Here is a 25,233-nt window from a genome sequence, read left to right on the forward strand (position 1 = left end):
TGAGATGAGATAATTCTTTGTGGCATACTTTCAACATGGTGTTGGAAACATTCCTGAGAGATTTTGGTCTATATTGACATGATGGCATCACGCAGTTGCTGCAGATTTGTCGGCAGCACATCTATGATGCAAATCTCCTGTTCCACCACATCCCAAAGGTGCTCTATTCGACTGAGATCTATTTGACTGGTGACTATGGAGGCCATTGGAGTACAGTGAACTTAGAGAAACAAGAGATGGTTGTGCGTGAAGTCACAGTAGATCAGCAGTTTCTGAAATACTCAGACCAGCTCGTCTGGCACCAAAAACCATTCCACATTCAAAGTCACTTAAATCCCCTTTCTTCCCCATTCTGATGCTCAGTGTGAACTTCTACATGCCTATATATAAGTTAAATTTATGGTACACTTAACTTTAAACAAGTTAAAGTTAGGTGTACAATATACTCAAGTAGTAGTAATTAATGTCAGAATATAGCTATTCAAAAATACTGGGCTGTTTGTAGGCTACGAGGAATCTTTGTATTATGTTACCATCGGATGTCTGCATTTTTTAATTGAATTGAATTGGATTGGTTACTGCCAAGTCCTTTCTATGACTGTCTGAGTTAGTATAGTAAAGGCGCTTATCTTATTCTTTTTTTATTATTTTATTAATAATAAAAAAAATCTGTCTGTCAATCTGTGTAAAATTGATCAATGTGTGTATGTAAAACAATACTATTAAATTTAACTTACATGAATTTATTCAGTAAAGATTCTCAGCTGTCCATGCCATCTAAAGACAACGATATAACCTTCCTTTAACATCCCCTAGTAAGATGGCGACGATATGATAACATCATACAGCATGCATACGAGAGCATCACATGCCGTAAACATAGCCAGTAAACCACTCACCACCGCGCATGCGTGAATCATAGCCTTTTAGGCTCGCGCATGCGCGATTAAAACTGGGCATCGATACATTGAGTAACAAGAACGGAAACAGGAACACGAATAGAGTTTTTCTTTGATATCGTAAACACATTATTTTTTTGCACCAGCACCTGCGGGTTCCTGGTGTTACTTGGACATAAGTACCGTTCATTTCTGTTTGGACTTTTGTTTCCCCTTTGATAAGTGGTGGTGTCGACATAAAGAAAAACAGCTTCACTTAAAACAAATCCTCATAATAAGTCGATCTCACGGAGGTAAGTAATTTTTTGTCACAATTATAGATTCATTTGTATAAGCACCAAATTCCCATCATATGTATATATGACCCATGCAATCTGATAAGTCAAAACATGACGGCGCATGACGATGGCCCCGTGACTGCTGAAAATAGTGATTTCTCGATTCTTCCGTATCACTTCAAATTTACTGCAGTCACGCCATCTGCGCTTCGGCGAGGCACGGTCGCGCTATCTACACTTGAAAATCGAGTGCCCGTCTACATCGCATCGGACGGTAAAGCGTTTTATTTCAACACAAGTTTATTTGAAAATGATGCAGTGAATTAAGTTGAAAATCACCACAGTGGTAGCTGGGGCCATGTAGAACACGAATCTGGTTGACTTTGCAGAAAACAATTAGTTTATTTTTTTTAAATATTTTTTTAATCTGCCCATATACATCACTCATTGGATATGAATTCAACATCACATTATCAGAAAGTGATGCAGTGAAATAAGTTGAAAATCACTACAGTGGTAGCTGGTTGCATGTAGAACAAGAATCTGGTGGAGTTTGCAGAAAACAATTTGTTTTGTTTTTTTTAAATAATTTTTTTAATCTGCCCATATACATCATTCATTGGGTATGATTTCAACACGAGTTTATCTGAAAATGATGCAGTGAAATATGTTGAAAATCTCTACAGTGGTAGCTGGGGACGTGTAGAAGAAGAATCTGGTGGAGTTTGCAGAAAACAATTTGATTTTGTTTTTTTAATTATTTTTTTTAATCTGTCCATATGCATCATTCATTGAGCCAAATTCAACACAAGTTTATTTGAAAATGATGCAGTGAATTAAGTTGAAAATCACCACAGTGGTAGCTGGGGGCATGTAGAAAACGAATCTGGTGGAGTTTGCAGAAAACAATTTGTTTTGTTTTTTTAATTATTTTTTTAATCTGCCCATATACATCATTCATTGGGTATGATTTCAACACGAGTTTATTTGAAAATGATGCAGTGAATTAAGTTGAAAATCACCACAGTGGTAGCTGAGGATGTGTAGAACAAGAATCTGGTGGAGTTTGCAGAAAACAATTTGTTTTGTTTTTTTAATAATTTTTTTTAATCTGCCCATGTGCATCATTCATTGAGCCAAATTCAACACGAGTTTATCTGAAAATGATGCAGTGAAATATGTTGAAAATCTCTACAGTGGTAGCTGGGGACATGTAGAAGAAGAATCTGGTGGAGTTTGCAGAAAACAATTTGATTAGTTTTTTTAATTATTTTTTTAATCTGCTCATATACATCATTCATGGAGCATACTTTCAACACAAGTTTACTTGAAAATGATGCAGTGAATTAAGTTGAAAATCACCACAGTGGTAGCTGGGGATGTGTAGAACCAGAATCTGGTGGAGTTTGCAGAAAACAATTTGTTTTGTTTTTTTAATTATTTTTTTTAATCTGCGCATATACATCATTCATTGGATAAGAATTCAACATCACATTTTCAGAAAGTGATGCAGTGAAATAAATTGAAAATCACCACAGTGGTAGCTGTAGAGTATGCGGAAAACAATTTGATTATTTTCTTAATTAAGTTTTCAAATCTGACTATGCAGAAATGAGTTGGATTCTGAATATGCTTCAATAATTATGTTCTGTCACTTAGTTTTAATCATTAAATAGAATGTAGTAAAATAACAACAAAGTAATGACTGATATATGTATTTCAACAAGTGAAAATAAGAAGAAAAATATAGACTTCCGAGTTTGCGGGATGCACTTGAATGCACCATAAAACCGCTCAAACGCTTTACCGTCCGATGCGATGTAGACGGGCACTCGATTTTCAAGTGTAGATAGCGCGACCGTGCCTCGCCGAAGCGCAGATGGCGTGACTGCAGTTCAAAATTGTTGTTATAGTAAAGGCGTTGCAATATGCTGTTATGCGCGATTTTGAATGGACGTTGATTTAAAATTATTTCGCACGTAGCTTTAACTTAAATTAAATAACTATACTCGTCTTGTGTGAGATTCCCTTTCCTCGTCTAGATGTATACTACCGCCTTCCTGAAAACGGGAAACAGTGACGTTATTTTTTATGTTTCATTTTATTTGATTGAACTAAATTTTCACAACAAAACAGCCAGTTCCCAGAATATAATATATATATATATATATATATATTATATATATATATAAACACAATCAATGATCTCTCCCAGTTGAGCAGTACTAAACAAACAAAAAAAAAAAGAAAACAGAAATGACACAAAATAAAAACATAACAAATATAAGTCAAAGTCTAATCTAAATCCCTTAGTAATTCCATCAATCAATGTCTTCTTCCTTGATGACATGGGCATATTCTAAGATGACAACATCAGGATTCATGTGGCTCGAATAGCGAAAGAGTGCTTCAGGAAGCATAACAACATTTTCACACATGGATTGGCCACCAAGAGTCCAGACCTTAACTACATTGAGAATCTTTGAAATGTGCTGGAAAAGGCTTTGCACAATGGTCAGACTGTCCCGTTATCAGTATAAGATCTTGGTGAAAAATGAATGCAACACTGAATGAAAGTAAATCCTGTGACATTGCAGAAGCTTATTGAAACAATTACACAGCGAACGAATACTGTAATCAAAGTTAAAGGTCACTTTTTTTTTTTTTTTGGTGGTGACTTTTTTAGGCAGTGTATTAATAAATGTTGTGTTGGCCAATTTGCAAAAACTTTGATTATGTGGGCACTGCACAACTTCTCTTTCTATGAAAGTGTGATTTCTGATAGCACTTGAATGTATTGTTACATAATTGTGTCCTCCCAGAGCTGTATATTAGAGTCTGGTCAACAAGTGAATGAACTGTCTGAGCTATCCCGCTATACTGATTGGTTCTAAGCTGGTCACGTGTTTCATGGGCACCATACCTCTAACTAATAGTCACCCAGAGAGAAGCGGCAATAACAGAGGATAAAAAAAAAAGTTAAAATGTGCCACAGTGTTCAGCCTACGGCTGTACCACAGGATCAGGAAAACACGGGGGAAACTCCACCGTTTCCCCAGTGAGCAAAAACGACTCTCTGTGTCCTCCCAGAGCTGTATATTAGAGAGGGTCTGTCCAACTCAAATCATGGGCGCCATCTTTGCTACATCGGAGGGAAGATTCTACAGTGTAACCCTATGGGGTGGATGTGCTATGTTGAAATAAATCGCTTATTTCCACCATTAACGGGCCTAGAAATGTTATTGCCAATGTCTGTCAATATGTAAACGGTCCTCACTTAAACATCCCAGAGTCTACTTACTTTAAATATCTTAAATGAGCCTGTAAAATGCTTTGTAGCCCAATCACCTCATCAGTCATGGAGCTGTGTTTACCTTCTCCTCAGTTTCTGTGTTCATCGACTGCCATTAAAAATTAAAAGTCAGAAAAATGATAAACACTCAGAAATAGTGAAGTTAAACTAGTCTTACTATTATTTAGTATTATCATTAGTATTGTGAAACTGTGTTTTTGAGATCAAGGTACACATTAATGATGGTATGACTTTATTTTTCCTATATAAAATCTTAAGAAATTTCAAAGAGAGGTATTGGTATTTTCCTCACATAATAGGAAGAAATCAGTTGACATCCAGTTCCTACTTTTAATCTTCTGCTCCCATTGTTTTTGTTCACGGGGGAAACGCTGGAGTTCTCCCAATCCTGTGCTGCAGCGGTAGGCTGACCACTGTGGCATATTTTAACTTTTAATACAATTTTATCTTCTGTTATTGCGACTTCTCTATGGGTAAATATTGGTTAGAGGTATCTACCATTGCGCAGAACCAATCAGCATAGCGGGATAGCTCAGACGGTCCATTCCCTAGTTGGCCAGACTCTTTGATATACGGCTCTGTGTCCTCCTATCTTGTGTGACCCCGTGGATGAAGTTTAACTGTGAATACAGTGGGGGAAATAAGTATTTGATCCCCTGCTGAATTTGTAAGTTTGCCCACTTCCATAGAAATGATCAGACTCTGGTTTTTATGGTTGTTTACTGGTTATGGGTATAGACAGAATATCAGTCGAAAATGCATAAAAAACACACAATCTAAAAGTTATAAATTGTTATGTATTTTATTAAGGGAAATAAGTATTTGATCCCCAAGCACAACACAAGTCAGTACTTTGTAGAGAAACCTTTGTTGGCAAGCACAGCGATGAGACTACAATCTGTAGGAGCCTGAATTCTAAGTGAATTGTTGGGGATCAAATACTTATTTCCCTTAATAAAATACATAACAATTTATAACTTTTAGATTGTGTGTTTTTTATGCATTTTCGATTGATATTCTGTCTATACCCATAACCAGTAAACAACCATAAAAACCAGAGTCTGATCATTTCTGTGGAAGTGGGCAAACTTACAAATTCAGCAGGGGATCAAATACTTATTTCCCCCACTGTATACAGTATACTGGGTCTTAGCATTCATGTATCCTCTTGCTAAGCTTCTAATTCAATTAAAAAAAATACTAATTACTATTCATTTAACTGAATATAAATTGTTTGATATGAACTGCTGAAGTCTACCCCAAATACAGACAATAAATAAATAAAAATAAAAACGTATCTTTAAATCATTAAATAAGGACTTAAAAGCTACATCTTCAAATGGTTTAATCGGTCTCTTTCATTTTCATTTTTAAATAGTAATTATTTTCAAATTGGAGCAAAAAAACTTTTAGCAGTTATTTCAACAACAAGGTCATGCAGTTTCAGTTACATTTACAGTACATGTTTGTGGCATTTTTTGAGCCCTTAGGTATTGTATTTTTGTTTTGGCAGACCCATTTATATCTTATATATTCGTGATATGATATGACAAATCATCTCCCGCTCCACTATGTTTTTGTAGTATCATAAATTGCGTTTGCCTGCAAAATAAAGTTTGTTTGAACATGTGATGAGTATGCCAGTTTGTCGTATTTTTACACACTCCAAACAAAGAAAAATATTACAAGTGTGCATGTAATATGAGCACAGTCAGCGAGGGTGAGTTTCCTACCTAGGTTTGAACTAAAAATACAAAACCTCAAATAAGTTAGATGTTGCCATTATGAGACTTTCAGCTATTTAATGACTTTATTTAATATATTAAATATTTAATAATATTTACTATATTTAATATAGCAATATTTAAATAGTGTGTTGTGTTGTACTTCGCAGTGTCGCCATGGGGTCTGCGGTCGAGAGGACTGACGAACATGTGAGGGAGTATCTCATCTTCCGTGGCTTCAACAGCACTCTGAAACACTTTGACAGTGACATCAAAGCTGACAAGGAGAAAGGCTTCAGGGTATGGACATATTGATGGATGTAATTTTAAAAGATTTATTTAACAGGGACATAAAATGCACTTTGTCCAATTTTCCATTGTTTTTTGAATATAATTTCACGTCTCCAGTATGTTTAGAAAAAAACAAAAAAAAAACAAAAAAAAAAAACAATCCCCTGGCTGGATTCTTTCCCTTGTCCATTAGTCCTCAGTAGTATTTTTGAGAACAGTTTTGTGAACTAGAGATAGTAAAACTGACAAAAGAGAAGAGAGCAGCAGGAGGAACAAGATGGGCTGGACCTAACCAAAACCTGATAATAATGAATTACTGTAATACACTCCGAAAAAACAAGTGCATCACTTTCAAACAGGAAGTTACTAATTTTGTCCAGTCCTGGTCTCTTTTTTATGTGCAAATTAAAGGACTTAAAGGACAAATGAAATAAACTAAAACTATATCCCCATCAAATATAACACCAAGGTTTCTCACAGTAGTACTGGAGGCCAAAGTAATGCCGTCCTGACATACTAAATCATTAAGCGTGAGTCTCTGAGGTTTTTAGGGCCAGATACAATGACTGTTTAGTCTGGGTTTAGAAGTAGAAAAATTACAGGTCATCAAGTCTTAATGTCTTAAAATTGAACTGATATGTAACATCTTATTTCGTGGATAAATAAGGCACTGTGTAGGCATGTTCCGATCTGTATCAGGCCCATCAAGGCGTTTTTTGAATGATGGAATAGCATCAGTATCTGGTTCCAGTCAAGCGTAGTCATTTGTAGTTATTATTTAAAGCTCCCATAAATGGGAGAGGATAAGCGAAAATCATGCGACTAAACATGTGGGCTGTGTATAAGTACATTACTTTCGCTTAGAAATATGTAAATTGAATATTTTGTGAGGTGGTTGTAATTAAACATCCAATCACAAAAAAGGGGTATACGCCAATTACTGTGTTACTGTCTTTCAAAAAGTTTCTTAGAGACGGTGTCAAGGTGAAAAATATTCCAGAGAGGATTGCAGAGCTTACCGTGATGGATGGCCAGCCCATTTCTGTCGTAGAAAACACTGTTTTTCTTTCACGTGCTTTGAAAGTTCTATTCTTGACAGCGCTAACATTGCTATTGCAGTCGCACGGTGCATACATGTCTAGGTGAATACAATGAAGATAAGAATAAATAAATCTGCAGGGGAGGACATTTTGTTTAAGTTCAGTTTGGGACCCATATTGGCTGATACTGGATATTAAAAGATCAGGATTGTTAGGACTCAAAGCTCCATCGGGATCCCCCTAGTTCTGTGTCACTGTAAAATGTATGTAGTGTTTCATAATGTGAAATTTGTCCTAGTGGCCATAACTGTATGTTGTACAAGTGAAAGAATCATTGTTGACTGGAATAGGAATGGGCATCAGTAACGTTTTAACGATTCCCTTATCAATTCCTCATGTTAATTGTTGATTTAGAAAAAATAGCCGTTCATGGTCAAGGAAAAGGGACTGTAACAGCGTAATGTGTATTTTACGCAGCACCATAATTTCAAAGAATGGCGGCAGCACCACCAACATTTGTAGATGACGCACGGCATTAAATACACAGAGTGCCATGTGGTTGAGTGAGGACCCAGTGACCAATTTCCTATTTGTTTAGACATAGACTTAGACAGACTTTAATGATCCATGAGGGAAATTACTTTGTCACTGTAGCTTTGTTGCACATAAAAATAAACACTCATAAAAACCACAAGAAAAGATTAACATAAAATAAAAAATAAACAGTTTAATCAAGCAAAATTACAGCATTATGAACAAATACACAAAAAGTAATTGGCAAAACAGTGGACAGTGGTGACATGGTTGTTTGGCCAGTTGCATAGGAACAGCGGATTGTGTCGCTTGGTGTTCCTTGTTGCTGAGGGAGGGATATGAACTCAAAAGGAGTGTATCCGCCCATAGAGTCTGAAGCCGGGCACAGATGTACTGTGGTCCTATGAACCAGGTCTCCAAAGCGCTTCTCATGACACGCCCCCTCTGGGTCCCATCAAGCGCACACAGTCCATCGATCATGCTGCCAAAGACCTCACGTTCCCCATGCGGACAGACGGCACCGCCGACCTGAACCATCTTCCCCCACCTCAAACTCCAGCCTGCCATCCGCAGCACTTCTGGAGTTCAGCGGGAATCTCAGACCTTACTCCGGGCATCTCAGGGGACACAGACAGCGCTAGCAGCTGATCGCAGGAATACACCACTGGACACGACGGCCACTCCGCTGAACTCCACAGCCAATGACCAACAACACAGCCAAAGATGCCCAGAAAAAAAACAAATAAAAAAGCACAAAATGACAAAAACAACCAAAAACCATTTTGATTGGTTCAAGGGAAACAAGTCAGACAAAAAACAACCATTAACACACTAAGAATAACCTAAAAAGGTGAACATCAACATTTTTTTCAAAGAAACCCCACAAGTTTACAAAGTTCTTATCTCTTGTTTAGAAATTCAACAATTTTCTTTCTCTTTTAAAATCAATTTTATTCATATACCGCAGTCATATCTTAACACTCTTAATTGAATTGAATTGAATTGAATTGAATTGAATTTATTAAAGGATAGCCACTTGAGATGCAGCATCTCATTTTCGAGGGGGTCCCAACATTAGTTAAATAGAGATAAGTCGTGGTAAGGTCCTTTTGTCAGTGTAAAAGTCAGTCAGATGTCTCCAGGCCCATAAGGGAGACACCTGAGACTTAAATCAGTGTGCTAAGAAAAGAGTATAGTAATTCTCCTTTAAAACCTTTCTTTTTTTGCATGTAAAGAATGTCTTAGAGTCAAATAAAAGGTACTTCAAAAGTGATTATTTTTGATCGTTACATCTGCAGGTGGATAAGATAATTGATCAGCTGCAGCAGTTTGTTCAGAACTTCGAATTGTCAGGTCTCAAGGAGTACTGGCTTTACCTGGATAGACGTCTGTTCTGCAGATTGGAAGATGTTTATAGATCCACTGTCAACAAACTGAGAACCAGCCTGTACAGATATTATGTCATCAACACAATACAGGTAAAACATAAAAATATTTAACACACTACTATGTATGTGGAAGAAACAGAGCATTGTTTAAAAATTTGTCACTCTTCTCATTCCAATATTTTGTGCCACCTAGTCTCTTCTCTCAGTCCTCTTGCCTGTGGCAATGTAATGATGAGCGCAAACACCTACAAATATGCCTAAGTCAATCACCAGCAGTTGACCCAAAATTCCGGATCAGTTTTCATTAAATACCCATGGATTTGAGTCCTGTTTACCCATGTCTTTTCCTCATCTCCTCTGCTCCCAGGAAGGTGGGTCTAAGATATGAGCAGAGGAGGCAAGGAAAGGCATTGAAGATGTGCAAACTGGGAAATACAAATTGGGGATTGCTAATACAAATACATATCTGTCTTATCATCCAGAAAGGAAATCTGGAGAAGACTCAAGAGTTTTTCCAGAAGCAGGCGTTGGAGTTGCAGACTCAGTCTGAGTGGCGCGACTGGTTCATCCTGCCGTTTATCCCCAGCCCTGAGCAGAATCCTGCCTTCTCGATGTACTTCTCCCGCCAGTGGGCTGATACCTTTTTGGTTTCACTGCACAACTTCCTGTCAGTCCTTTTCCAGTGTATGCATATCCTTCAGTTGTATCTGCAGCTTTAAACGCAATTTGCAGATTGTGTCCGTATTTAGTTTAACCGTTAAGATGATGTAAGTCATATCTGACACTTTATAGTGTGCTACACTGATCCATCATGAATGTGTTAATTTCATTCGGAATTTACAGGTTTTCAGTCTTTAACTGTTTTCCACCCCAGCCTGTGTTGCTGAGCTTTGAGGCTGAAGTACAGAAGATGACCAGCCTGACCGAAGAGAATGAACGACTCCGTCAGCGGGTAAGAATAAGCTTAACTTATCATTAAAAGAGTTCTGGTATGAAAATTACAAAGTTTTGTTTGCTACACTATTAAGATCCAGTTATCTATTCAAAATGTTCACACTCATTTAAAAAGTTCCCAAATATATTTGAGAGTCTATTATGTGGTTTATGGTAATTCTTGTGTATGGGCATGGGTGGAGCAGACTCTTACCTCAAATTGTCCAAGCGAATGAAGAACTAGTTTTGGACATCGGGCGTCGTCATCTGCCTGGAGATTGTTTTTATTGTCAGTCAGATGGCATTCCATGCTATAGGGGTTATTGTTTTCAAAGTAACTCTCAGTGCGATGGTTTTAATTGCCTATTAATCTTTTGATCTGAAGGCTATGTTGTGCTCCCTCAGCAGTGCCCTCACTTCATTGTTTAGTCATGGCTTTTGGTTGAGAATCCCACTTGACAACTAATACAATTAATATTATTATTATTATTTTTTTTTTTTACTAGAATTGTGGTCTAGATTTTCTGGTCAATTTTAATCCACATGGTTCTCCAGGTTCTCCATCCACTGTACACTTACCTTTACCTCCACCTAATGGACTAATGGTGGTATTACAGATAATACACACATGATAGCCATCTTGTATGGAACAAGACCTTTGTAAATATGTGCACCACACCTTGGAGACCTGCCTCCCTCAAGAGTAACATGCAATGCGACAATTGATCTGAAGGAAATATCAATATCTTTATGGATTCCATAATGTGCACAATTGTGGAATTTTACAATTGCACAAGCTAAATAATAGGTTGAACATTTAAATTTCAAAAGTATAACTTAAGATTCATTGGAACATCAGTGATGGCAAACAATCCTGACCCAGATGCAGCAAAACAGGCCAAACAAGGACAATAACTTCCCCAAGTTACAACAGTGGAACAAAGTGTGGAACGCTTATTTAAACCAAGTAATTCTACTTGTGTTAAATCTGGGCTTTTTGTCCGTTACTAAGAAATTGCTGTATGGGTATTATAAAGAGCTTTTTAGGTAGTTAAACTAATATCGGTAATACACAGAGACTTACCTCTTGAGGTTGTATGTCAAATGTTGTACTTGTGCAGTGCTATCAACAAAATAATCAATTTGTGAGGATTGGATGTGTGAATAGTCTCATTCTCAGGTTAATAATTTCTATTTTCTGCAGACTATCCCATGCCGTGGTATGATTGATGATTTTTGATTGTTGCTTCTCATAATAACTGACTTTGTCTGTCTTATCTTGTCCAGCTGTTTGCCCTGCATACAGAGAGCCGGGATCAGAGGGACAGCGATGAGATGGTCCATCATAAGTTTCCTCCATATATCCAGAATAAGGATCGACTGGGAGACACTGAGCTGTGAGACATACTGACAATTTAAATGTCCTTTGTGTAGACATAACAGTAGATGGCTGATGCCACTACGGAGTCATAAACAGTCCGGAGTGCTCCCTGGAAAGTCTGTTCCTGTTAAGTGCAATAGTGCTGTCAGTCCAGTTTATTGTTCAGGTGCACAGATACTTGTATGAGTTCACCGTCTCAATGTCCATTCCCTAGATGTTCACTGGTAGGTTGTGAGAGTGGTTACTCTTGCAGAGGTCCACTACCAGCACTACCAGCACTTTAATTTAACCATCTTTGATCTGGAGGCAGTTCAACTTTCATCTTCATCAATGTTGAGGGCAACAACAGTAGAGTTGTCAGGCAACTTTTTTAGGTGGCAGCTGACTGAGTAGTATGTAAAGTCTGCAGTCTTCTACAGGGTGAAGTAAAAGGAAGCTAGGATGGTTCCCTGTGGGCCCTGTGTTGCTGATAACTATATAAGACACACAGTCCCTTGTCCTCACAAACAATGGTTGTTTGATGAGGTAGTTTAGTGTCCAAGCAGTGAACTGGTGATCCACTGCTTGTGTCCTCAACTTGTCCTTCAGGAGGGAAATCAAAAAAACATAGTTATCACAGTATTCCTAGCTTTAATCAGACAAAGGTCTCTAGAATTGTGTTATATTGAAATAATAATCTGTGAACAATTGTTGGAAAAATGACTTGGGTCACACATAAGTAGATATCTAACTTTTCACATAAAATGTGAACTAAATACAATAAAATACGTGTAACTAAATATAAATAAAGAAAATATCAGGTTTTGAAAGCTATTTGAGTGAAATCATTAACATAGAAAATTGTGAAATTTGCTCTCAATTTAATGAATGCGAGTCCATACGAGTAATCACTTGATCACTGATCACACAATCACTGTGATTCCTGCGATTTCAAGTGTCTCGTAGTTAATTGACTCAATTAATCATATGTGCTGTGTCTGCAGGTATAAAAAAGCACACAATATGTATTACAGTGACTATGAAAAGTATTCACCCTCTTGGATGTTTAACTAAACGCAAATAAATAAAAAAAATTTAAAAAACACTTCAGGAATTTAAAGCCATACGAGTTCAATTATTAGCATAGGAAATTTGCTCTCAATTTAACAGATAAGAGAAATCAACACAACATGTTTTTCCCTTTTAATAAAATATTCAATACCTCAGAAATGCTGTCATGTTCGTTATAACATGATAGCATTTATATAAGCAAGGGTTAACAAAAAATGGCAAAGTGGACAACCATTTTTAAGAAGTAATGTCAAAATAATTAATGGTAACACTTTATTTTAAGACACGCATATTCACCATTAATTAGCTGCTTACTAACGTGTATATTAGTAGCATACTAGCATTTGTTAGTCATTATAAGTCACTAATTAATACCTTATTCTTCAAGACCTTATTCTACCCTTAATAGACCCTTAATTTCCCCCATGTAATTACATCTTATTTATAGTTATTAAGTAAGTTATTGCATATGAATTATGACCTAAATATGCATGGCTTGTAAGGTGGTAGCACCACAAGAACAGTTATTCACCCCTCATAATACGTATTGAAGATGTTCTATTCATATGGAACTAGACACAAAACCATAAGTGCTAATAGTGTATATAAATAACTCTAATCATAATTAAGTCTTTGTAATGTAAAGTTGGGTCTTTGTTCACATTTAATTCATAATTAATTTGGCACTTATTAACCCCTGTGTGTTCCCTAAACTAAAGTTGCCTCCTATTCATACGTATTAACTGTATTAAAGCACACAGTAGGCTACACAACAAGCAGACAGCCAAGTTAGCACGAACAAAAAATATCTCTTTTATTAATGAATACGAGATGGCATACAAATGTTTTCAGATTTGCCTTTCTCGCTAACTTTCTTGTCTCCTGAGTGATCAGGAGCTCAGGAGTCTCAAACTCCAAACTACTTTTTGAGTGTGAAGAGTCAAACGTTAAAGAAGACATCCAGTGTGAATCAGTCTATAGCTATGCTGCTTCTTTAACATGTGACCCTTCGCACTCAAAAAATAGTTTTGAGTTTGAGACTTTTGACTAACGAATGACTAGTATGCTACTAATACACGTTAGTAAGCAGCTACTTAATGGTGAATATGCGTTTCTTAATATAAAGCGTTACACATATAATGTAAAATAAGTGATTGCATACCTTTTATAGGAACAGCATTTTTTTACCTGATCTAATAATTGTAATATTTTCTAATGAATATGTCTGCAACATGATGCTTTCAAATGTATTTACTGAAGTTGATATGTTTCTGACATGGCTGGTTCCATTCCCCCAAGATGGCTACTCTGCTTCACATGAAATGGAGGAATGATCATAGGATCTCATACTTTGTGTTCCAGTCATTTTGTCAGTTTTTCAGTGCAGTATTTGTAACTTTGAAACTCTTAATGGTGTAGCATTAACCACAGTGCTAATATTGGCTGTGACTCACCACATTTCAGATACACAGTAAAGTTTAGCAAGATAGTTGCATGTGCTTCCTGGAATTTTACCAAGAGACTATGGCCATCTTTTCTTTTCTGGTGTAAGCATGAGTGTAATTTTCAATAAACCACATACACAACAGTGAAGAGACACATGCAATGCTCACTCTCAGTTGCTCTCTTTTGAAGAGCAATTGAGAGTATAGACATTTAACTTTCTTAAATTTCCTTAATAAGTGCAGTTGCGGGGAGAAACCATGTGATATGCACTGTGAGGCCTATATGAGGACATGGTGGAGCATTGTGCATTGTGTATAGCCCACAAAACAGGCTGAAGGTGCAACTGGATAAATTATTTCTTGAAGATGCTTTGCCACTCATTCATGTACCAATTACCTGGATGATGGAGAATCTTCACATATTGCCACATACTGTGGAATGAGCATTATGTGCCTAGTGCGGAGTAAGAGATGACAACAAGGAAAATTGTCCAGCATACCATATTTCTTCAATTAAAAACCATGTCCACAGATAATGGCCAGGGGTGGGGCCAGCACCTTTAATATTGTCTATGGAAAAAATAAGGCCTGGGAAACTCCTGAATTCTCATATAATGTACAAGTTTACTACTTTACTGTAATGAATTCAATAATATAATTATGCTGTTTTCAGTAATTCTGGATTACTCATCTAAGTAAAGTAGTATTTTCCAATTTCAATCATGGCGGGTGTTATTGTGTTTTTTGTTTTTTGACATTTATTCTGTTTAATGACTTGTAGTCTGACTGCAAATGTTTTGTAATAAAAGCAGTGTTGTGAAATGGCGGGTTCAGTCTATTGAAACACTACAGAGGTTTTAATTCAGCTTTCTTTTTTTAATTTAACTTTATTTGAGGAATTACTGTACTTCTTCCCCAATAATGATGTGAACATGTTGGTCGAAATAAGGTGAAAATGGCATCTAGATTAATGTAAACAGCACTAAAAAAACAACACCAGTGATTTCACTGGGCTCTTAAAAAGATTTTAACATCAGAAAGTCATCATCTGTTTCAGAATCAGAATTACTTTATTGATCCCAGGGGGAAATTACTTAAACTGTAGGTTCACTTTGACCCAGTCTGTGTATCAAACATCATTGATGTAAACACAGAATCTGCCATCAGTAGCCCAGCTTGATAGCTGATACGGTGGCATTTGTTAAGCTATGTTTCACAGACAGAAACTGTCTGCAGCTTTGCATTCAAATTTGAGGTTTGCTTGTGTTCGTATTTGTTATGTTGTTACGAGTGTTGTGCACTCATGCTTGTTAGTGTTGCCTGGGCAATGCCTGTCCCTGGGTTTGAAGGGCTAAACCTCTTAAGGAGCACTGTTTAAGTCCAACTATCAACAGGAATAGCTTCTTCTATAGTCAAAGAAATCTGAACTATGTTTTGCTTATTTGTATGAACTATATAAGTAGCATTTAACTTGTTAATGTCAAGGTATTTGTGCTGTTACAGTATTTACACTGTGCAGTGGTTGATGGTACCAGAAAACATCAGCATTTTGTCCTCAAAGTTGACAAAATTTACAAGTGGAAGGATTTTAGCATTTTTGAGACGGCCCAAATTGTAGTGTCTGGACAGACTTCATCACATTTGGAGTTTCAGCATATTACACACAAAAGGCTCAAACTCAAAAAAACATTAAAGCTCAATAATAATACAATACAAGGGGGATTTTAAAATAAGAAAAAGTATTAATGTACTCTGCATTCTCTATAGCTTGGATTTCATTTAGTGTCACTCAGTACATTGTTACTGTTAACCACTATTTGCTCTCTTCTCTGCCCTTTTAGAGACTTGATGTCGAGCCAGCGAGCCATGGCCATTGCCACCGCTCCCTCTAAAAACTTCTTCTCTACATTCCTGCCACCAGGCAGACGTACTCCGGGAAAACCACCCCAGGTTACGACAGGGTCCTCATCAAGCCAAACAGGTGTCATCAGACAGGATCCACAAATCATTCAGGTGACAGCAGGGCATAGCTAAACTTTGACTCTGGTGTTCTGATCAGTTGCTAAAATGCAGGTGTGTGCTCAGATAGGGAATCTGAAAACAACAAACTATCATTAAATAGATGTCAAAAAGGACTTTTTACAGCAAATATAATATACAGTGGTGCTTAAAAATATTTGCATCGAAATCATCAGCAGATTTGTCTGCTTTCTTCAGTCCTGACATTAGACAAAGAGAACGCAATGATACTATTGTATCTGTGAGTTACAACAGTATATGAACTGTTGCTTTCAGTATCTGGTTTGTGCAAAACCGCTTCAGGTCCTTCCCCATTGTTGTTGAAATAAGGTCAGGACTTTGACTTCGCCATTCCAAAACTTAACTTAGTTATTATTTAACCGTTCTTTTACACAATGACTCATGCATTGTTGTTCAGTGTTCTCCTGATAGTGGACTGATCAACATTTACACTGTTCCTTATCCCTTATCTTTGGTCCCATCTGCAAATTTCTCTCCACACCCTTTCTTCTTCACTTAGAATGTTTTTAATTTTGACAAAACAGAGCATAGTGCCCTCTGCGAGGTAAAATTGCAGTTTCTGCTCGTTCACCATAGTATCACTGCTTCTTGGATCATTTGCTGATTTGCCAAACTACATGTCGTGCGTTAATATTTGATCGTAAATTGTACAAGCATAATGAACAAAGATAAAAACTAAATTGTAAATGAGAAATGTTGCTTTTTGAAAAACATACCATATTTTGAATTTGATGCCAGCACCATAATTATTTTAAGTAGTTATTTACCTCTCTTCATTACAGCCATGCTGTTGTAAAAAGAATGATACAACATGACGTGGTGAAAATAAATAATCTGTATGACATGGTACAGTCCCCTCCAAAAGTATTAGAACAGCAAGGCAAATTCCCTTGTTTTTGTTGTTCACTGAAGACATTTGGATTTAAAATCAAAAGATGAATATGAGACAAGAGTTCAGAATGTCAGCTTTTATTTCCTGGTATTTACATCTAGATGTGTTTAACACATGTGTGATATATCACTGTTTGTATTACACCACAGCATTTTTAGGTGAGCAAAAGTAATGGAACAATTGATCTTAAAGTAATTAACATTTAATATTTGATAGCATAACCCTTGCTTGCAATGACTGCCTCAAGCCTGAAGCCTGTGACCGACTGGCGTTACCAAACTGTTGCATTCTTCATCTGTGATACTAGTCCAGTCTTTTACTGCAGCTTCTTTCAGTTCTTGTTTGTTTTGGGGGTTTCTCCCTTCAGTCTCCTCTTCAGGAGGTGAAATGCTGCTCAGTTGGGTTAAGGTCAGGTGATTAACTTGGCCAGTCTAAAACCTTCCACTTTTTTCTCCTGTCCTTTATTTTGTTGGCAGTGTGCTTTGGCTCATTGTCCTGCTGTATGATAAAATTCCTCCCGATTAGTTTGGATGCATTTCTCCATAAAATGACAGACAAAATGTTTCTGTACACTTTGGAATTCATTCTGCTGTTACCATCATGAGTTACATCATCAATAAATATTAATGAGCCTGTTCCAGAAGCGGCCATGCACGCCCAAGCCATGACATTACCTCCACCATGCTTCACAGATTAGCTTGTATACTTCAGATCATAAACAGTTCCTTTCTTTCTCCACACTTCAGCCTTTCCATCAATTTGGTAGAGATTAATCTTGGTCTCATCAGTCCATAAGATTGTGGAAAATGGGTGGGTTCAAACTATGGGTGGTATGTCCCGAGATCTAGATGTAAATACCAGGAAATAAAAGCTGACATTCTCAACTCTTGTCTCATACTCATCTTTTGATCTTAAACCCAAATGTCTTCAGTGAACAACAGAAACAAGGGAATTTGCCTTGCTGTTCTAATACTTTTGGAGGGGACTGTATATATCATTCCACTTAAATGTGCCATACGTACTAATAGACCCCTTCCCATTACGGATGATGGCCAAAATTCTGAAAAATAAGTGATGGATATGATTAAGGTGGTTACTTGGTATGATGGTATGACTAAAGGCATGTTTGAAATGATTGACTGGTGTCTAATTCTGTTACACTAAAAGCAAGCTTAAAATCTATAAAAAGAAGAGGGGGATCAGCTGTGTGTTTTATATATTTATTGTTGTAATCCTTTCTGGCCATTTCAGCCTTCAAAGTCTAAAGAGGCAATTCAGGCTAAGGAGGGGAAACCATCTTCCAGCCAGTCATCAGTGAATGAACCTGTAAGTTCCCAGTCCCAACAATCTACAAACCACTCAACAAACCATGTGACAAACCAGAATCCCAGACACAAGAGAATCCAGGACCATGAAAAAGAGAGGAAGGAGCTTTTGTCCAAACCATCACCACAGGTATCTGAAGGCTAGTGCCCTTTTTTGATACACAAAAATTCTAATGCACACTGCTTGCCCAAAAGTGTTCTGCTAATTTCCATGGACTCCAGCTACATATCAAGCATACAGACATAAAAGCCTAAAATATATAGCATGCCTTCATGTAAACAAGCCCATTTCCCAAAATCTAAAACTATCTCTTGTTCCGGTAAATACTGGTACTGGCAGAGTATAAAGTATAAATTCATTAGCTTTCTCTAGGTACATTGTAACTGATCTTCAATTTAGAAGCCATCTAAGTCAAAACAGCTCTGCCACTGGTCAGCATTTTAATTTGCATTCAAGAGTTCTGTTAATTAATTACATTAATTAATGAGAAATGATCAGCATTAAACATTGAACTATACACATATGTACAATATTATAGAAGTAGCATTCAAGCAAAAAGCATTTGGGGCGTGGAACACTTTTAAATCATAATCTTACAATGCTTGACAATAATCTGTAAGAATCTATTCTAATTCATGAGGTTGCTCATGAGCTCACGCTCAAATGAATTTTCCAGTTTGGTCTAGTCACTTGAAGCTGAATACTTCCTTCCCTGTTCTCTGCAGACACTGGAGAAGAAAGGAGAGACTGAGGAGGTAGAACCCCTTACCGAGACATCCAGTGAACTATCTGATTGCTTAAATAGGGGGAGCTGGGGAGTGGGAGCAGAAGGAGGTGGACTGCAAGTGGAGCAGCCTTTCATCAAACTCAGTCAGGAGGAATATGGAGAGCATCACTCCTCCATCATGCACTGCAGGTCTGTCTTCAGCACTCCCACACATGAGAAACATAGAATGAGAACTAGACCTAAAACTCTCATTTTTTTCTCTATCAATTGTGTTTTTCTGATTTTCAGGGTTGATTGTTCTGGTCGTCGGGTTGCTAGTTTGGATGTAGATGGTGTCATCAAGGTGAACATTTTATTCTGGGTTGATATAAATGAAAAAGAGAACTATGCTGTTACTAACAGATGTATAATAAGGTCTTCATCCCCTCTCTATAAGGTGTGGTCTTTCAACCCTATCATGCAGACAAAAGCTACCATCATGTCCAAGTCTCCCCTGCTGTCTTTGGAGTGGGCCACCAAACCAGACAGACTGGTATTTGTCAGAGACACAAGCTGCTCAATATTCCACATTCCCTTTTTACATTCAGTTATAAATGAAACTGAAAGGAACATAAATACTACCAACCTGTGAGACAGTCTGAAATAATTTTCATACATTATTTTTTGTTTTGTGTTTGTGTGTTTGCATGGTCAGTTGTTACTAGGCAGCGGCGTTGGAACTGTGCGGTTGTATGATACAGATGCTAAGAAGAATCTCTATGAGATGAATATTGATGACACCCATCCACGGTAAATCTGTTTGTCTGTCTGCATGTAGGAAAACACTTAGCCACAAAGAATAGGAAAGGTTTTGCATTTCCAAGCACTCAATGACACATTTCCAGAACCATATTCAAATTAAATAAATAAATAACCAGATTAGAGCTCATAGTTAACACGTATAACTTAATTTGTATTTTAGCTAGTTGTGACAAGATGTAACCCATTTTACTGATGACCTCATTGATAGATACATATAACGGGTAAAATAAGTATTGAACAGATCTCAATTTTTCACAGTAAACATATTTGTAAAGGTGCTATTGACAAGAAATATTTACCAGGTGTTGCTAACAACCCAAGTGATCCATACAGTCCTGCTCACCATTATTTGCACCCCTTCATTTTTTGCATAACCTCTACAATATCTTCAGAAATAAATGGAAATGCACCAAATTTGTATCATTAGGATCTTTTAATTGGAGGTCCAAAGTAATTTAACAAAGAAAATTGTTTTTTCAACTTACATTTTGTTATTTAAAAGAAGAAACAGAAAAAAACAGCATGTGCGGCAATAATGGCACCCCTCTTTAATATTTGGTTGCACACCCTTTGGCAGTGATGACAGCCTCCAAATGTTTCTTTTGCCATCTATAAGCTTCCTGCACTTCTCAGCTGGTATTTTCTCCCACTCTTTCTTTGCATATTGTTCAAGCTCTTGAACGTTTGCAAGTTTCTTTTCCCCAATAGCAGATTTCAGCTTATACCAAAGATTTTCAGTTGTATTGAGATCAGGACTCATTGCTGGCCATTTTAAAACGGTCCGTTTTTTCAACCATTCCTGCGTGCTTTTGGATGTGTGCTTTGGGTCTTTGTTTTGCTGGAGGACCGATGAACTTCAATCAAACCAAGTTTTCTTACACTGGGTAGGACATTTCGCTCTAAAATCTCTTGCTAATTCTCTGATTTCGTGAGTCCTGTGATACGGTCAAGGCCTCCAGTACCAGATGCAGAAAAGCAGCCTCACAGCATTATGGATCCTCCACCATGCTTAACTGTTGGTAGGGTGTTCTTTTCCTTGTAGGCTTCATTGGGCCGTCTGTAAACAAACTGTTGGTGTGCATTGCCAAAAAGCTCTATTTTAGTTTCATCTGTCCACAGAACATTTTCCCAGAAGGATTGTGGTTTGTCCAGGTACCCTTTGGCAAAGATTAGTCGTTCCTTTTTATATCTTTTCCTCAGCAATGGTGTCTTCCTTGGCCTTCGCCTATGAAGCCCTGTTTGGTTTAGTGTGCGGGGTATGGTAGACTGTTCCAGGTTGGCCTTCAGGTCTGTGGATGATTGACGTGGTGTTTCTTCCACCATTCGCTCCAACCTTCGTAGACTTCTCTCATTAATTTTTCTCAATGATGGTCATGATGATCTCAAAATGGTCAGTGTCGTTTACTTTTCCTGTCACACCAATGTTGTGGCTGATCTGTGTGTCTCCTCTATTTAATCTGTCCACAAACAAAGACATTAGCATGGCTGCAGACTCACAGTATTGTTTAACTTCTGTGAGTTTTCTCCATTTCCTAAATTACAGTATCATGGAGACAGATGGGAATCTAAATTGAAAGCTAAATCCGTTTGTGGTTTTAGAAGGTGACCAGATTGCAAAAAAAAAAAAAAATCGTCATGTAGTATTAAATAATGTTTATTGTTGTAGTACAGGACAGTAATATGACTTTTCTCTGTCTCTTAGTATCTTGTCCTTAGCTTGCAGCCCCAGCGGGTCTTCGTTTGTCTGCTCAGCTGCCGCTGTCGGTCGAGCTGGAAGTTTTGAATCTTCACGACTTCCTGTACCGGTATCAGGTCAACTGCTGCTTTGGGACACAAAGACTGTCAAGCAACAGGTGATTAACATTACAGAATACATGTATGATGAATGAGTAGCAATGTGTGCTGCTGTTCACATGACAGTTGAACTAAAGATCAACAGAAATCCCTTGGGCTGAGATCCTCAAGTAACCTCTGTTTCTTTAATCCAGATTATGTTAGAATTTTAACACTAGGATCTACATGGCATGTAAGCAGTTAATGTTTAGGAATGCTAACATGTTAAGCTTTTAAATTAAGAACAACACATTAAGAACAGATACAGCTGTGGCACAGTGGATCACACACATTCAGTTCCCTGAACACAAAGATTCTTCCTGAAGCTGCACTTACTGTACTGAGAGAGGCTAATTAACATGGACAGCACCTGTGCAGATTAGTGCTCTCTCACACTGCTTGCTAAACCAGTGGACCCCATCTCTCCTGTTGCAACTCAGTAAAAACCCACTACTGCAGTTATGTTTTAATATTAGCTTTACCACATGTATGTTATCTATGCGTATCATAAGGAAGTCCTGAATTTGTGTTCCTCAGCTTCAGTTCTCTTTAGAACCTGGACCAGTAGCCATTAATTGCACGGCCTTCAATCACAATGGAAACCTGCTGGTGACCGGAGCTGCTGACGGAATCATCAGACTGTTCGGTCTGTATCTGTTGGCAAAGCAGTTGAGCAGATTTATTTATATACTGTAGGTTAATGTGTTGATTCCTTATCATCAAAGCTAAGCAAAGCTAACCAGTAAAATGTCAAAATATTTTCAAAAGCTTAAGACCTTGATATTAACACTGGTCTGCTCATTTTATTACATTTTATTCCACCATTCATGATTCTAGTTCAGTTAAATTCTTGATTCTTGATGAAACATAAATGTTGTACAAATATATAAAGCACAACATTTATCTTGGCAACTGATATACTACATGTAATACATGCACAAAGAAAAAAGATTTTACTTTGCAAATGTTTCAACTGTCTAAACAAACATTTACAAACCTAACAATTAAGCATCTTCAATAAGAGATCTTGAAATATTTGTTAAATGCCAGAAGGCGTTGTAGAGATGAGAAGAGATGTTTTGACTTAACTCTTGACAATAATGACGATGATCTGAAACTTGACAAGATCAGGTTGTCATTTTCAAATATTTTACCTATGCAAATGTGTTTGTAGCACTTTCTGTGAATTTGTACATTCAAAATTTTTAAGATACCCATGACCCTAGTGAGGATAAGTGGTAGAAGAAGATGAGATGAGATGAGATTTTAACATGTAGACTTTGATTCAACCGTCTCTCCTTCTTATAGATATGCAACGGTACGAGAGTGCTATGAGCTGGAGAGCTCATGATGGGGAAGTGTACAGCGTGGAATTCAGCTCTGATGAAAACACGGTCTTCAGCATTGGAGAAGATGGCAAGGTGTGTGAAAGCGCGTCACAGTGACAAAATTACAAAAGACTTGATTTTGAATTTTTAAATGGAATCAAGTAAATAAACGTGTGTGCGTGCGTGTGCGCAGTTTATCCAGTGGAACATACATCGCTGTGGAGTAAAGCAGACAGAACAGGTTTTACCTCAGGATGCAACTGGGCCCTTCGTCCTGTCAGGATACAGTGGGTACAAACAGGTGAGCTTCATTACCATTGAAACATCTAGCTTACCCTTTCATAGAATGCGCTATTTTTTTTATTTATGGATGTAAACATAATATAAAAACACACATTGAGGATAAAGCACTTGAAAAACCAGAGCATAAGTAATTGTTATCCAACCTGACTGATTTAAAAAAAAAAAAAAAAAAAAAAAAGCAATGACTTGCAACATAAATAGATTTTTCCATTCAGAATTATATAAAACTACATTACAACTTTCTGCTACAATTCTGCTGATAAAAACTTTAAATGAAAAAATGTAAATGACTGAAATTAACACAATGGCGCATTTATTTGTCAATGGATTTTTCTTCAGGTTCAGGTTCCTCGGGGTAGACTCTTTGCCTTCAACTCTGAAGGACAACACATCCTGACCTGTTCTGGTGCCGGAGGAATCATATACAGAGTAATTGCACATTTTTTTTCATCTCAATTGGTCCATCTCTGTTCCACACCCAACAATCCCATTTATGTTTTGGATTAACTTTTGTTTCAAATGAAATTGTACTCATGTTCTTGTGTGCGCATGCATGTGTATATACCCGTTTTCATACCAAAGTCAGAGACTGATTGATTGATTGATCCCCGAAGGGAAATTAGGTTGTCATAGCAGTCCGGTATTTGAATACAAATAAAATACAAATAAAATACTGATGTATAAAAGTAAAGATAAAAACACAGAATGGGACAAAAAACACAAGATACATATTATTATTACTCATTTGTAAAACAAACCTGCTTCATTCTGTAATACTTTTCATTTTGATGTTCTTACTAATACCTGCTTCTTGTTGTCCAGCTGACCAATGGGGAGCCAGCGCTGGAGAGAGTTCTGTCACTCGGTGGGCACAAAGCCCCAGTGGTGACAGTTGATTGGTGCTCAGCAGTGGACTGCGGCACCTGCCTGACAGCCTCCATGGATGGGAAGATTAAACTGAGCACACTCCTGGCACAAAAGTCCTGATGGACAAAAGTCTGAGGGAGGGAGTTTAGTCAAAAGGATGAACTGATGTAGATGAAAAATTAATTAATTTGCACACTTACTGATAGAAATGATTCCAAGAAATGAAATGAATGGATAAGTATGTCATCTACTCATGATATCATACAGACTGGTTCCAAAATGGCATTAAAATGTAGCTTACGTTTCTAGAACTGTTTCTGTCTTAAAGCTAAATTCAGTGGACATCACACATAAATTTGTGATAGTCATCAATACTTGTGCATTTCTAGTTTGTTCTTAAGTAACATCAGAATTTAAGAGTGTAATTTCTTCCTTCATTTGATCATTTAATTCTTTAAATTGTTTACACTTGTTAAAGATTATATTTCAACACGTTCATTTGTTTCAGATTGTCATTAATTTTTGACATTACTTAACTGCAAATGTTTTGTAAAAAATAAATAAATAAATTATACGTCATGCCATTGGTCACACCTGAACTTTTATTTATAAACTAATCTTTAAAGTTCAGGTCTTACTTCTTCCCAAGAAAAGCTTATATCTTTTTGGTGAATTGGTGGAATTGTCTCTTGCCTCTGTTTTTAGTTTTTTGGAGTGTTCCCTTGTGCTATTTGCCAAGTGCCTGGCCTAGACATAAATTTCAGATTAAATGCTGTTTTACTGTTAGGTTCATCGGTCATCCAGGTTATGGTGCATGTAGAAAAAGGTAAAAACTGGAAT

At 37.1% G+C, this 25,233-nt stretch overlaps 1 protein-coding gene across 2 annotated transcripts; it reads left to right on the forward strand.

The window, feature by feature from the left end:
• The first annotated feature begins 957 nt into the window (after positions 1-957).
• Positions 958-24,972, forward strand: wdr91 (WD repeat domain 91). 2 transcript variants are annotated; one of them, XM_047570112.1, is made up of 18 exons: positions 958-1,192; positions 6,385-6,514; positions 9,378-9,557; positions 9,950-10,157; positions 10,337-10,419; positions 11,688-11,797; positions 16,118-16,289; positions 18,460-18,663; positions 19,260-19,450; positions 19,550-19,604; positions 19,698-19,793; positions 19,956-20,050; positions 21,765-21,915; positions 22,433-22,541; positions 23,204-23,316; positions 23,417-23,524; positions 23,866-23,955; positions 24,349-24,972. In XM_047570112.1, the coding sequence occupies exons 2-18, from the start codon at positions 6,392-6,394 to the stop codon at positions 24,511-24,513; spliced, it is 2,253 nt and encodes a 750-aa protein (XP_047426068.1). In that variant the 5' UTR covers positions 958-1,192; positions 6,385-6,391; the 3' UTR covers positions 24,514-24,972. The 2 variants fall into 2 exon arrangements, with proteins under 2 accessions (XP_047426068.1, XP_047426070.1); XM_047570114.1 differs by lacking the exon at positions 9,378-9,557.
• The last annotated feature ends 261 nt before the right edge of the window (positions 24,973-25,233 follow it).

This window comes from Mugil cephalus, chromosome 19 (assembly GCF_022458985.1).
Source record: "Mugil cephalus isolate CIBA_MC_2020 chromosome 19, CIBA_Mcephalus_1.1, whole genome shotgun sequence".
Classification (NCBI taxonomy): domain Eukaryota; kingdom Metazoa; phylum Chordata; class Actinopteri; order Mugiliformes; family Mugilidae; genus Mugil; species Mugil cephalus.